Source organism: Octopus bimaculoides, chromosome 5 (genome assembly GCF_001194135.2).
Source record: "Octopus bimaculoides isolate UCB-OBI-ISO-001 chromosome 5, ASM119413v2, whole genome shotgun sequence".
NCBI classification, from domain to species: Eukaryota; Metazoa; Mollusca; class Cephalopoda; order Octopoda; family Octopodidae; genus Octopus; species Octopus bimaculoides.
In genome coordinates, this window is record NC_068985.1 from 72,760,930 (window position 1) to 72,773,926 (window position 12,997).

A 12,997-nucleotide genomic window follows, 5' to 3' on the forward strand; every position below is an offset into this window, starting at 1 on the left:
CCGCCACAATTTCATGACTCTGATATTGGTGTGTTTACATTCCGTAACTTAGCTGTTCGGCAAAGAGACTGAGAGTACTAGACCTACAAAGAGTAAGTCCTGGGATCGATTTGTTCAACTAAAGGCAGTGCTCCAGCATGGTTGCAGTCAAATGACTGAAGCAAGTAAAAGAATAAAATGCCAAAAATCTAGAGTGGTGGATTGGTGGAATGTTTGAGTATCAGATAAGATACCTTGCGCCATCTGTTTCAACCTTAGGCATTTGAAGTTCAAATTTATCACATGTCATGAGGAAAGGGAGAAATGGATCCTTTGAGATCCAATTAGAATAATGATAAGCTATTGATATCTGTAAGCAGTACTCCTCAATAATGAACAATCAGTGTGTGAGTGTGTGTGTGTGTGTGTGTGTGTGTACAGTTGAATGTTTACAAAAAGAAACATCATTGTAGTTATGTTTGCTTCCTATACTGGCTTTGGATTGCATCTGATTTCTTTGTCTAAGAAGCAGTTTACAATGCTATTACTGTGCCTGAGTCATTGGGTATGACACCTTCCTTTGTATTACCTGATTAACTATTCAGGTGTCTAGCATGTCTCCTACTTCATTTGGTATTTTGAGCATCTCAGCAAGTATTCCTCATGGGCTAGCAGCTTTCTCTACCTTCGTATCTTCAATCGCCCTATCTACCATACAACTGTCAGCTTCAATTGCCGACTGCTCTGTTTGTTAAACTGCCGTCAGCACCGAGGCAAAGGTGCCTCTATCATTCTAGATATACTTCTTTCCAATGACTGCTAGTTTTCTCAGCCATACTGTCTTCTAATCCAGAACACCTCTCTCACTCACACGCACACATACACACATACACACACATTATATATATATGAGAGAGATATAGATAGGTAGATAGTTAGATACACACACAAACACACATGCACACCCAAGTATATACATTGTGTGTGTGTGTTTGTGTATGTATATATATATATATATATATATATATATATATCATCATCATCATCATCATTGTTTAACGTCCGCTTTCCATGCTGGCATGGGTTGGACGGTTTGACTGGGGACTGGTGAACCAGATGGCTGCACCAGGCTCCAATCTGATCTGGTAGAGTTTCTACAGCTGGATGCCCTTCCTAACGCCAACCACTCCGAAAGTGTAGTGGGTGCTTTTATGTGCCACCGGCACGAAGGCCAGTCAGGCCACACTCAAATGGTGTTATTATATGTAATTCAAAACTATAAAGCCACATATTTTTACAAGTTATTTAGAAATTTAGCTTTGTATTTAAGTGGACATATGGCATAATATATTGTAAATGGGTATTTTGTAAATACTTTGAAATGTAATCCTTGTATCTTTATTATAACATTACAACACCTGATTTTCCAATTTTCCCATGAATATCAACACTTCAAAACTGTAAAGCCACTAATACATTTTCGTTTCTTTCTGGATTGTTTTAGAAAATATCGTATTCACCATAATCCAAATTACATTTCCAGTATGCCTAAAGCTACAAAGCTTTCCAAAATTGAACAAGGGAAGATTCTTGAACTGAAAGCAGAAGGAATGAGTAACCAGAAGATTGCCAAGAAGATTCGATGAAACAGAACGCCAGTGGACAATATTCTGAAAGATCCTGAAGGCTACAACAGGGTTCATGCTGGTAGATGTCCCAAGACTACACCAGAAAGGGATGAAAGGGCCATTGTCAGAGCTGTGAAGAAATCACACTGCTCTTCTGTTTCCAAAATCAAGGCATCAGCAGGAGCAGGAGCCTCAACAACCACTGTAAGAAGATTGATTTTGAACCATGGCTGCCACTTGTAGAGGCAGCTAGGATGTCTGTTATTGTTCCCTTCCCACAAAGCTGTTAGATTGGAGTTTGCTTGGCAGCATCAGATACGAGATGGTGAATGGGTCAGGGTTCTGTTCTCTGATGAGGAAAATGCAATTTGGATGGTGCCAATGGTTACTGGGCAGATAAATGTATACAAAATTCTACTTATTCCAAGTGGTAGAACAGCGGAGGAGGTCTTATGGTTTAGGAAGCTGCCACTTGTCATCATGGATAGCTATTTCAGTACTGCATGATACATCAATATGTTGGATGGGACTCACGTTGACAAAGAAGGAAGGTTTCATGATGAGAACTTCATGTTTCACCAGGACAGTGCTCGTATTCATAAAGCAAAGGCAATTTTGGATTTCCTCCATGCAATTGGGGTTGAAATCATGCCATAGCCAGCAAGAAGTCACAACCTTAACCCTATAGAGAATTCCTGGGGGTATCTCATGAATGTTGTGTAAAGCGAAGGCAAGTAGTATTCATCTGTTGATGAGCTTGAAACGGCAATAAAGAAGGCCTGGGGAGAGCTTTCACTTGATCTGCTGCAGAAGTTGATTGGGAGCATGAAATCACGTATCTTTGAAGTAAACCAGAAAGGCGGTGGTCAAACACACTTTTGTTGATGTATTGCATGAGAATATCATTGAAATAAATCATAATTTTCTTGTTTTGCCTCATTTTTGCAACATTATTCAACCTGGTGTTATAGTTTTGAACAGGTTTCTGGCTCCTTTTTTTTTTTTTTTTGAATCATCTAATTTATTTTTGAATTTCAATAAATTTGAATATTGCAATGCTTTCTTCTATTCCATTTCCTGTCTAGATATGAGTTTCATGATTTTCGGTAATATAGTTAGTTCACCAGAAAACACTGACAGTGCTCTGGCTTTATAGTTTTGAAGAGCAGTTTATATTTGTGGCTAAAACTGCAGGTGGAGGATTGGATTCCACAGTTATTACAGGAGTTATCTTCAGACTTCTTTACAGGTGTTTTTCATAGCTTGCAAGAGTGATGAAGGGTGCATGCACATGCACAGGAAAGAGTTTCTTTTTTCAACGAGATAACATATTAGTTTATAATTATCATTATTTGATTCATTGTTTTTCTCTGTTGTTTTACTGGAATTGGTTTCTGTTGACTTTTAAATCTATTGTTTTGTTTATAAATCCTAACAATGTAGATTTGTCTTTTGCTGATTTTTGTATTAAATATTTGAAGTAAATATTTGTACTAAGTACATTTTTCCTGTTTTACATTTCCAGGTGTCACTAGCTGAAGAGAAAGCAGTTATTCGTTACAGTCCCACTGAAGTATCCCCACTTGATGTTGTTGAAGAGATTTGTCAACTTGGCTTCATGGCACGAGTTAAACAAGTAAACCCTGCTATAGCATTGGAAACAAAAGATTCTGAACAAACTTTAGATTTTCTCTTTCAAAAACCATTGACTGTATCAGAAAAGCAGAATGCTGAAAGCAAACTGCTTAGTATTTATGGAGTGAACTCTGTTGAATTTTCAAAAGACAAAGACTTAACTGTATATTGTCAAAATTCAAAAATTAGTGGACTTCAAATTTCAGAAGCTTTAGAAGCTATTGGGATTGAGGTTAACATGAAAAAAATGAATCAAACACAGAGCTTTCTATCTGAAACTATCATTCAAATTGATGGCATGACTTGCCAGTCATGCGTTCGCACAATTGAATCTGAACTCTCTAAATTTCCAGGTGTAGATTTTATTTCAGTATCTTTGGAAGAAAAACGTGCTATTATTCGATATGACCAGCAGGTTACTAATCCACAGGCCCTTCGCAACAAAATTGATGACATGGGCTTTGAAGCAGCTTTAACTGAAAGTGATTCTTCTGATGTAGATTTTGATGAAATTGCCAAGCGCAATGTCCCAGCAGAAAATCTGTGTATTATCAATATTAAAGGAATGTCTTGTAATTCCTGTGTTACAATCATCGAAAACACAATATCGGAGAAAGCAGGCATTAATAAAATAACTGTGTCACTAGAGAACAATAATGCTCTAGTGAAATATAATCCTGAGAAGTTAAGTCCAGAAACAATTGCTGAAGCTATAAGTGATATGGGGTTTGATGCTGAGGTCTCCAAGGGAGATAATCCAGCTGCCTTTAATCTGATTGCCACTGTTGTGATAAATATTAAAGGAATGACATGCAAATCATGTCAGAGCACAATCCAAATGAAAATCTCAGAACACTCTTCAGTGAAAAGCATTGTTGTTTCACTGAAGGATAACAATGCTGTGATTGAGTACTATCCTGATACAACATCTCCTTCTGAACTCTGCAATGCCATTGATGATATGGGTTTTGAAGCAAGTGTAGCAGGTACGTATCAACAATTTGGATGAATTCTCTAGTTTATTACCCGTCTATTTTTGTGCATTGAAAAAAAGAAAAGCAATTATCAACTTTGTCATAATCCTTCACATAAGATAATTTTTTTTTAATAACTTCATTGTTATCATTCACATCTAGCTGAATGCTGCATTTTGTATGATATACTAAATTTCCACATATTTGTCTTTTAGTGTTCAAGGTCTATAAACCCCTTTTTAATGACGGGGAAATAAATTAGTGAACTGTTGTCTTTGCACCAAATGTTGAAATTAAAGAAATTGAAGGCAAAAGAACAGAAACTGTGAATGTTAAGGCTAATTTATTTGGAATTTGATTCATTGGTTTATTGTTTATACAATGAGTATTTTAACATTCTGCTTTCATTGATACAAATTTGATGGGGAGTAAATCTTAAATGATAAAATGGGTAGCATAAATTTTTTTCTAGGAAAGAGGAAAATTCAACCCTTAGTCATTTCAAACTGACTGACTGGTGACATTGGCCCTAGTACACTATTAGCAACTAGCTTAAAAACTCTTCTAAATTACATTGCAATTTCAGCTAAAACTATTTTTACATGCACATCAATGATACTGGATATTAGAGAAGGTAAAATGATTCAGCATTGTTTTACTAAGTTTTGTTTAAGACATCATTTTTGATATATCACTATGTATTTATAAAAAAACAAAAAGATCAAAACAATAATTTTACTATCCAAACATGAAATTCTTTATTTCAAAATTTAATTTAAAACAAATGACAGTGTGGTCTTGTCAGAAATAATCCAGAAAGGGTTAAGCATTTAACTGGCATCTTTCTGCTGATGACTACTTGAGCTATTCCTTATTTTCCTACTTGGTTGACAGCTGACCACATAATGATAAGCTCAAAAATTATTTTGTCATTAGCCATGCTAGCTGCCAACTAATTGCTTTTATATCAACACATTGCAAGCAGAGTACACCATGATAGCAAACAATATAAGACAAGAACACACAAGTAGTGTGTTCTCTGAAAGACAAGACAGCCTACTCTGCCACTACTGTCAGGTGAAGAAAAACAGGTGTTTCTGTCACTTCAAACTTCATTGGTCAGTTATTTAATCTGAGGTTACTGCTGACTGAATGGATCACGCGCGCGCACGCACGCACACACACACACACACACACACACACACACACACACACACACACGTATAAAAAAAAAATTCATACAGTAACAAAATCACCTTTTCTTCAGGTAGAATATATCTAATTTGTAAATTTGAATTAGTTTGTATGCTTTGGGAGAGACCTGAATACTAATGCTTTTGGCAGTGTTCTTCAGAGAAAACCTTTCCTTTCTGTGAAACGGGTCTTTCCTGAAATATTAATGTTCACCCCAACAACATGGAAACTATTCAAACTTGGGAACTTGATTAACTGATATTTGTTGATATATATCATTTCTCATTTCCTTGAATCTTGATTTTTATTTATGGTAGATCTAGAACTACACTATTTGATATATACTTTTTTTCTCCTTGTTGTTTGAAGGAGATTTTGTTACTATTTCTAGCATCATTATTACTCAGTAATATAAAGGAGAATGAAAAAATAGATGTCACTTCCACTTTGCAGTTTACTAGTTTGTAGTAAGAAGACAATATTCAGTTGTTAAAATAGGAATTACTCCAGAAATTTATCAAGTTTGTTCAAATTCATTCTACTTCTCAATTTTAAAGGCAGCAATAAGTGTTTATAGTAACAATTCTTTTGCCATTGCATGGTACTTATTGTTTTCTAAAATTTTTTTAAGTTCAAAGGGGAAGAATGTTTTTCCTTGTATATTGTTGGTAATATTCCCAGCTGGCATAGTACCTTTCCTACTAACTAGGCAAAGTGACATAATGTAAAATTCTGCTGTCTTAAATATAGTACAGTACCCTTAACCCTTTCGTTACTATATTTCTGACCAAAATACACCCCTCATGAGTTTCAATTAAATTCTAAAATAATCATGAATTTAGACTAGTCTCATTAAACACCTGTAACTTTTTTTATTTATCAACATATTAATGTGATATTTGGAACATAATTAAAGAAAGGGTTCTTAATCAATTCTGTTGCATAATTTTTGTCTCAAAGTTCTCCACGTACTAGGGGGGGGGTGTACTGCTAGTGTCTCTCACATGTAAATATTGGTTTAGCTTCACGAATCGTACTCATTCATAATACTGGAAATATATTCATCGCCAAAAGGTTCCTGATCGCTCCAGTAATTTGTTATTCTGGGTAACTGTCTAATACCCATAATAATATTTATGGCAAAAAATGCCCGTATTTTATCTACAGGTGTAGGAAACCACAAGCTATCTTTTTTTTTCCGGTTTGTTTATATTCTGCGTAACGGTTTGTTTCCGCAGTAATCATTTCAAACAAGCATGAAAAAGAAGTCTAAAGGTTTCGTTTCCTGAGAAAGACTATGGGTAGACACTGTTTCCTCAGAAAAATTGTTAATAAAAATTTTTTTTAATCTTTGTCTGGTGTAAAATCATCCTCGCTGTCGCTGTCGCTGCTTTCAGAATCACTGCTTTCAGAATCGCTGCTTTCAGTTTCGGATACAGCAATATCCGATTCATTATCGTTCACCACGTGCTTTTGTAGCTCATTCATTCTTTTCTTCGATATCTCCATATCTTCTGTTGAAAAACCTTCAAATTCGGAATCACTGCTTGATAGCATGAAACTCCTCTCCATCTTCAAAGTTGAAAAAAATTAACGCTGCAAAAAATGTGGAAAAAAATCTTCCAAAATTCACTGAGTTCAAATATCACGCCAAACAATGTGGGAGACAATAACTCAACTGTTTGCAAAGTGAAATCAGGTGTTTTAACGAAAGTACTAACAAAATTTGGGTTCAAATATACATTTAAATAACAATGGGTACGCTCGGCTGGCTACGGCCGGGTTAGTCTTATGAGCCAAAAAATTAGTAATGGGTTAGTAACGAAAGGGTTAAAGTGGGTTGGAACTAAGAACTAAAGACTGTTGTATTTAAGTCCCAGCTCAAACCTGATCACATGGATCCATAATCAAAGGAATTCCAACTTTGACCATCATATTACCTTTATTAAGAATATCTTGGACTACATTAACTAAAATGTTCTTCCCAAATGTTGTTTTTCATCCTCAGATCAGCCTTAAACAAGAGACCTATGATCATCAATATTGCATCTCACCCTTTGGTAAACAAGAATAATGCACACTTAAACCCCTTAAAACAGTTACAGATGCTGCAACTTACCATCATGAATGATCTCTTTTGATGATGTCACATCCTTAACATAGCAAAACTTGTATTACAAAGACTGATCTTCATCTCAGAGCCAGAAAATATTTTAGTTTTCAACAATTACTAACACCGTTAAATACTCAAGTGAAACCCACAATGGATTACAATTCCTGTATCTGGGATGGTGATGCTGCGAGACACAGATCTCATTGACTGCAATCCCAAACAATTCCTTGCAACTGATTGATGTGAAGTTATTCACTAACACATTTCAGTTTCTGGCCCACAAAGCATACTGTCTACTTAGTCTGTCTTTTTTAATGCTTTTACTGTGACCTCTAATCCTCAGGGCAGGCTAGTCCTATTCCCACTTTAGATAGGCCAGTCCAACTCACTCATTTCTCCTTCTCTTATCATCAATTTTATCTCCAGCCCATTCTGGATCCTTCACTAAATGCTTCACCAAGTCCTTCTGCTTCTTCTGAAATTCCTATCTTGCCTATATTTCTCTTACAGTCATCTCTTTCTAATTGTTCAAGAGGAATTTCTACCATATCCGGTAGACTTCCACTTGAATTCACTTGATATTTTTTTAATTCAATTGTCATTCTTCATACACATCACATGCCTGTCCCAGCTTTTGTCTTCTTTCTAGCACAATATACTTAATTTCCTTTTATATCCAGTTTTTAACATTTTTCTTTATACACACTAACATTACACATCCAGGATAACATGCTCACTTCTAGTCTTTCTGCATATCCTTTGCATTCAGTACTCGTGTCTTGTTACCTTGTATTTTTGCACTTTATATACAGGTATCATACAATCTACCCTTCACTTGGAGAGAGACTCCCTTTGTTGTCCACAAATGTCATAAAATCTTGAACTTTTTTCTATCCCATTCTTCACCTGGCTATTATACTTTCATAACACTTTCTTTCACTTTGGCAATATGCTGTGCTTGAGAAGAAGACCCATCAAGCCAAGTAAAATCATAGTTGTGGCAGATACTGGTGTCACACAACTGGCACTGATACCGGTGGCACACAAAACACCCATTACACTCTGAAAGTGATTGGCCTTAGGAAGGGCCTCCAGCCATAGAAACCATGCCAAATCAGACTGGCGTCTGGTACAGCCCCTCAGTATACCAGCCTTGGTCAAACCTTCCAACCCATGCCAGCATTGACAATGGACGTTAAATGATGATGATGATGATGAACTCTTTTTTTCACTGTCAACTAAAGGGAGTTTTTTGAGCATTTGAATGAATTTTTTTTTTCCAGGGTGCTTTTTCTAATAACTGCTCTTGTGCATTTATTACATTCATATTCTTCTCTCTTGACCTGCCTGTGACTCTACTGCATCTCTTCTGCACTGATACTTTACATTGGATTCATTGTTGCTTAATTCTTTTTCTGCTTATTGAGTATGGTCACTTCCTGTCTTCTTACTAACTAAAACATTTGCTGCATTTACTTCAAAACCTCTTCATTGTAGGCTTTACTTCAATGTTTGGAATTTCTTTACTTCTGCAACAGATTTAGCTGAGAAGTTGGATATTAGCATTCAGATCCAGAAGTTCTTACAGATATCCTATATTGAACTTTTATGACCTGGAGAAGTATAATATACAAGAGAGGCTATGAACCAGGCTCTGATAGGCACTTGTCTGCATGTTAAACACCTTACTGATTTTATTGCACAACTCCCTAGAAAGCATTAATCTATATCTAATTTTCTTCATGACCACCAGTCTTCAGAGCATGGATACGCAGACAGAGACCTTTTCTGAATCAGCGACTGTCATATCAACTAATTTCTTCCTAATTAGTTTCCTTCTCCTCATTCACAATGCTTGTCCCATGCTTTTACAACCTACCCAACCATATGGCATAGTGGTTAAGAGGGCGGGCTACTAACTCCAAGATTCCAAGTTCGATTCCAAGCAGTGACCTGAATAATAATAATAATAATAATAATAATAATAATAATAATAATGATAATAACATTGAAAAATACCTTAGGAATGAGAACCCAAGTTTGAAATTTCCCCAAGACACCTGATGAAGGCTGGAGGGCATATCAGCCGAAACGTTGTGTTAACAAACAAGATGAGGACAAATATCCATCAAATGTAAATAATGTACCCGACCATCTCTTCTCCCCCTCTCCCACCCTCTCTTTCCCTGTATACTATATTATTATTATTATTATTTAGCCTGCTGGGCAAAATGCTTAGCAGTATTTCATCTCTTTTTATTACTTTTATAGCTTGGATGTCTATATGATGCCTCTACATGTGCTTCTTTCTGGAACATCTTTGCCTATGTAGTAGTTGATGATACTGTTACATCCATCATTGAGACTGACTCCTTGTATTACCTGATTGACTATGCAATGGATTAGGACCGGTTCCCAACCTTTTCACTACTACGGGCCCCTTTTATTTAAATGAGTTTTTCCATGGACTCCTTTTAATATGCTTATCCTTATGTATATATACATATATATAGATATGAAATTTTGAATTTAGTTCACGGACCCCCAGTACTACCTTTGCAGATCAGAGTTTGGGAACCACTGGGTTAGGACATCTACTTCACTAGATATTTTTATCATCTCAGCAACACTCCCTCATAGTCTGACTGCTTTTTGACTCTTCATATCCATTTCAATTGTTTAGCTCTTAATTCACTGTCTGTTGCTTTTATTGGTTCTGTCTGGAGTAATCCTTGTTTTGCATGTGCATTCTTCTCATTTTACCATACTTCTCCTTAGCATGAGTACGAATAAGTGCACCACCATCAATAAATACACACTTCTTGCTAATATAATGTCCTAATTCATACAAACTCACTGCTTTCCAATCCAAAACACCTCAGACATCTGATCCTGTTATCATAGAATGTTGATAAAGTTCTTACCTTTCGTTTTTCTCTTTGCAAAGTTTATTCAACATACAGCTGGAATATTGTTGTGTCTACAATTCTGATTTGTGGTTTGCAACATCTCTTCTCACAGTAACTCCTTGTTTTCTTTATTATTCTCTCCTTCCTGAAATACACGTCTTTGAACCTGTATCTGACTGAAAATTCTTTCATTACTTGTGTATACTAAAATGGCTACCTCTTCAACATATCAACTAAAAAATGAGATTCTAAATGGTTGTTTGACTTTCTAGAAATAGCAGCCAAATCTCTCTTAAATAAATCTCTGCTGTCTTAAAAAAAGGATTCATAAAATTATGTGGTCCTGTATAAAGTATTAACTAAAACAAAAGGACCCTCTCCACCTAAAAAAAAAAAAAAAATTCACAAATACACATGGTCACTTTTCTTCATAAGTCTGCCTGACCAGAGCTGACCTGTGGCTAAACAAAATCAATAAAATCAGTTTATACCTTTGGTGTCCAGTCACTTGTTTTTGTCTTATATTCCTGCTAAATTCCAACTGAAACAAAAGACCAATACTCTGAATGTTTTAGTGATAGCCTTATATCTATATCAGATATCTTCATCGTAAGTATTATTATAATTTTTTTGTTTCTTTATTTCAGAAGAGAAAAATAGAAATAGCATGGTTAAAAGCCCTGAGACAAATGTTGCTATTGATGTTGGCAGCTCAGTTGTTCATTTCAGTAGCAACGATGATGCACTTGAAAATATAGAGTATGAAAAATGCTTCTTTGTTGTCACTGGAATGACATGTGCGTCTTGTGTTGCTCTCATCGAAAACAACATTTCCAAAGTTGAGGGTAAGTGTTATATTTTTCTAGTTTTACATCCAAATTTTTCATGCTGATTTAAGTGGCATGAGCTGACCTGTTGGGGCAAGCGAAAGCGAAATCGTAATGGCACCTGTGCCCAGCGTTGCCTTCCTGGCACTTGTGCTGGTGGCACATGTAAAGACATTCGAGCGAGATCGTTGTCAGTGCCGCTGGATTGGCTCCTGTGCAGGTGGCATGTAAAATACACCATTTTGAGCGTGGCCGTTGCCAGTACCGCCTGGCTGGCCTTTGTGCCGGTGGCATGTAAAAACACCCACTACACTCTCAGAGTGGTTGGCATTAGGCAGGGCATCCAGCTGTAGAAACTCTGCCAAATCAGATTGGAGCCTGGTGTAGCCATCTGGTTCACCAGTCTTCAGTCAAATCGTCCAACCCATGCTAGCATGGAAAGCAGACATTAAACGCTGATGATGATGATGATGTGGCGAGCTGGCAAAATTGTTAGCATGCTGGGAAAAATGCTTAGCAGTTCTAAGTTCAAATTCCACTGAGGCTGACTTTGCGTTTCATCATCCTTTTGGGGTTGATAAATTTACCTTAATAAATTCTGTCTGACCCATACGAGCATTAAAATGTAGGCATTAAGATGTTGATATGTGTGTGCAGGCAGGCATGGCTGTGAGGTTAAGATGTTTGTTAGTTTCCCACTAGTTTCAGTGATCTTTCTTCCTGTGACCAAGCCATAAACTAAAAGTACACTATGTTTATGATGAGTGTTCTTAATTCTCATTGGCCAGACTAATATTGTTGAAATTAGGCATAATGACAAAGTACAACTTAGTTGCTGTAAGTATTATAATTTTACTGTCTATGAGCATTTTATTGAGTTGCAGTTATGGGTTAAATCTTGGGTGAAGGGATTCTCTGTCGAAATCTGAAAGGATAATACTGTTATTGTATACATTTGATTTGGAAAATAACAGCTCTTGCATGGTAGGTCTAACCTGTGACCTTATTTTACAGTACCCTTGGCTATCTTTAGTAGAATTGGTTCTGTTGCAGACATTTAGAGATGTCTCTAAAGAGTAGCATGAGATTTCGCAACTCTGCTTCTTACTACACCTCCCCCCATGTAGTATTGTTGTTTATTAGAAGGTATAGATAGCAACAGGTCTCCAGGTGACGTTTACCATGAGATATGTTAAGGTTTTGGCTTTAGGAGTAGTATGCCTTAGGAGGCTACTCTATTAACTCTGAGATACAGCTGCAATCACTGATTTCCAAGTAGGTTATTTCGAAATCAAAATAATAGTTAGCAACAACTTATGAGTTGTGGTTTTCCTCTCTTTGCTCCACTAGTATAAGTCATAAATGCCGCTTTCATTTCTTTGATTAAACTGCCCTGAAACTCTTCTTGTGGTACCCGTTTGAGATTTAAAAAAAAATATTAGTTGATTGACTGAAATGGAAATTTTGCTATTGATTGATTTTGCAGGTGTAAAAAACGTTCTTGTAGCATTGATGTCTCAAAAAGCTGAAGTGAAATATGATCCAGCTTACATTCTATCATCCCAAATTGGAAATAAGATTAGTGCCCTAGGATTTGGAGCTACCCTTCTTGAATCAGAGTCTCTTGGTCAGTCTGCAGTGGAAATAATTGTAAGTATTTCAAAACTAGTTGGTTAGGTATTTTTCTTTTTATTGCAGCTAACTCTCACTCTCAGAGTCTTTGATATATATATATATA

The 12,997-nt window shown here is 36.3% G+C and overlaps 1 protein-coding gene across 5 annotated transcripts in view; it reads left to right on the forward strand.

Moving 5' to 3' along the window:
- Positions 1-12,997, forward strand: part of LOC106877342 (copper-transporting ATPase 1) — a 101,912-nt gene that overhangs the window by 45,021 nt on the left and 43,894 nt on the right. For all 5 annotated transcript variants that reach the window (XM_014926219.2, XM_052967778.1, XM_014926220.2 and 2 more), the window contains 3 exons: positions 3,133-4,228; positions 11,080-11,277; positions 12,746-12,909. In XM_014926219.2, coding sequence (XP_014781705.1) covers positions 3,133-4,228; positions 11,080-11,277; positions 12,746-12,909 — 1,458 coding nt within the window. The remainder of the gene's footprint in view (positions 1-3,132; positions 4,229-11,079; positions 11,278-12,745; positions 12,910-12,997) is intronic.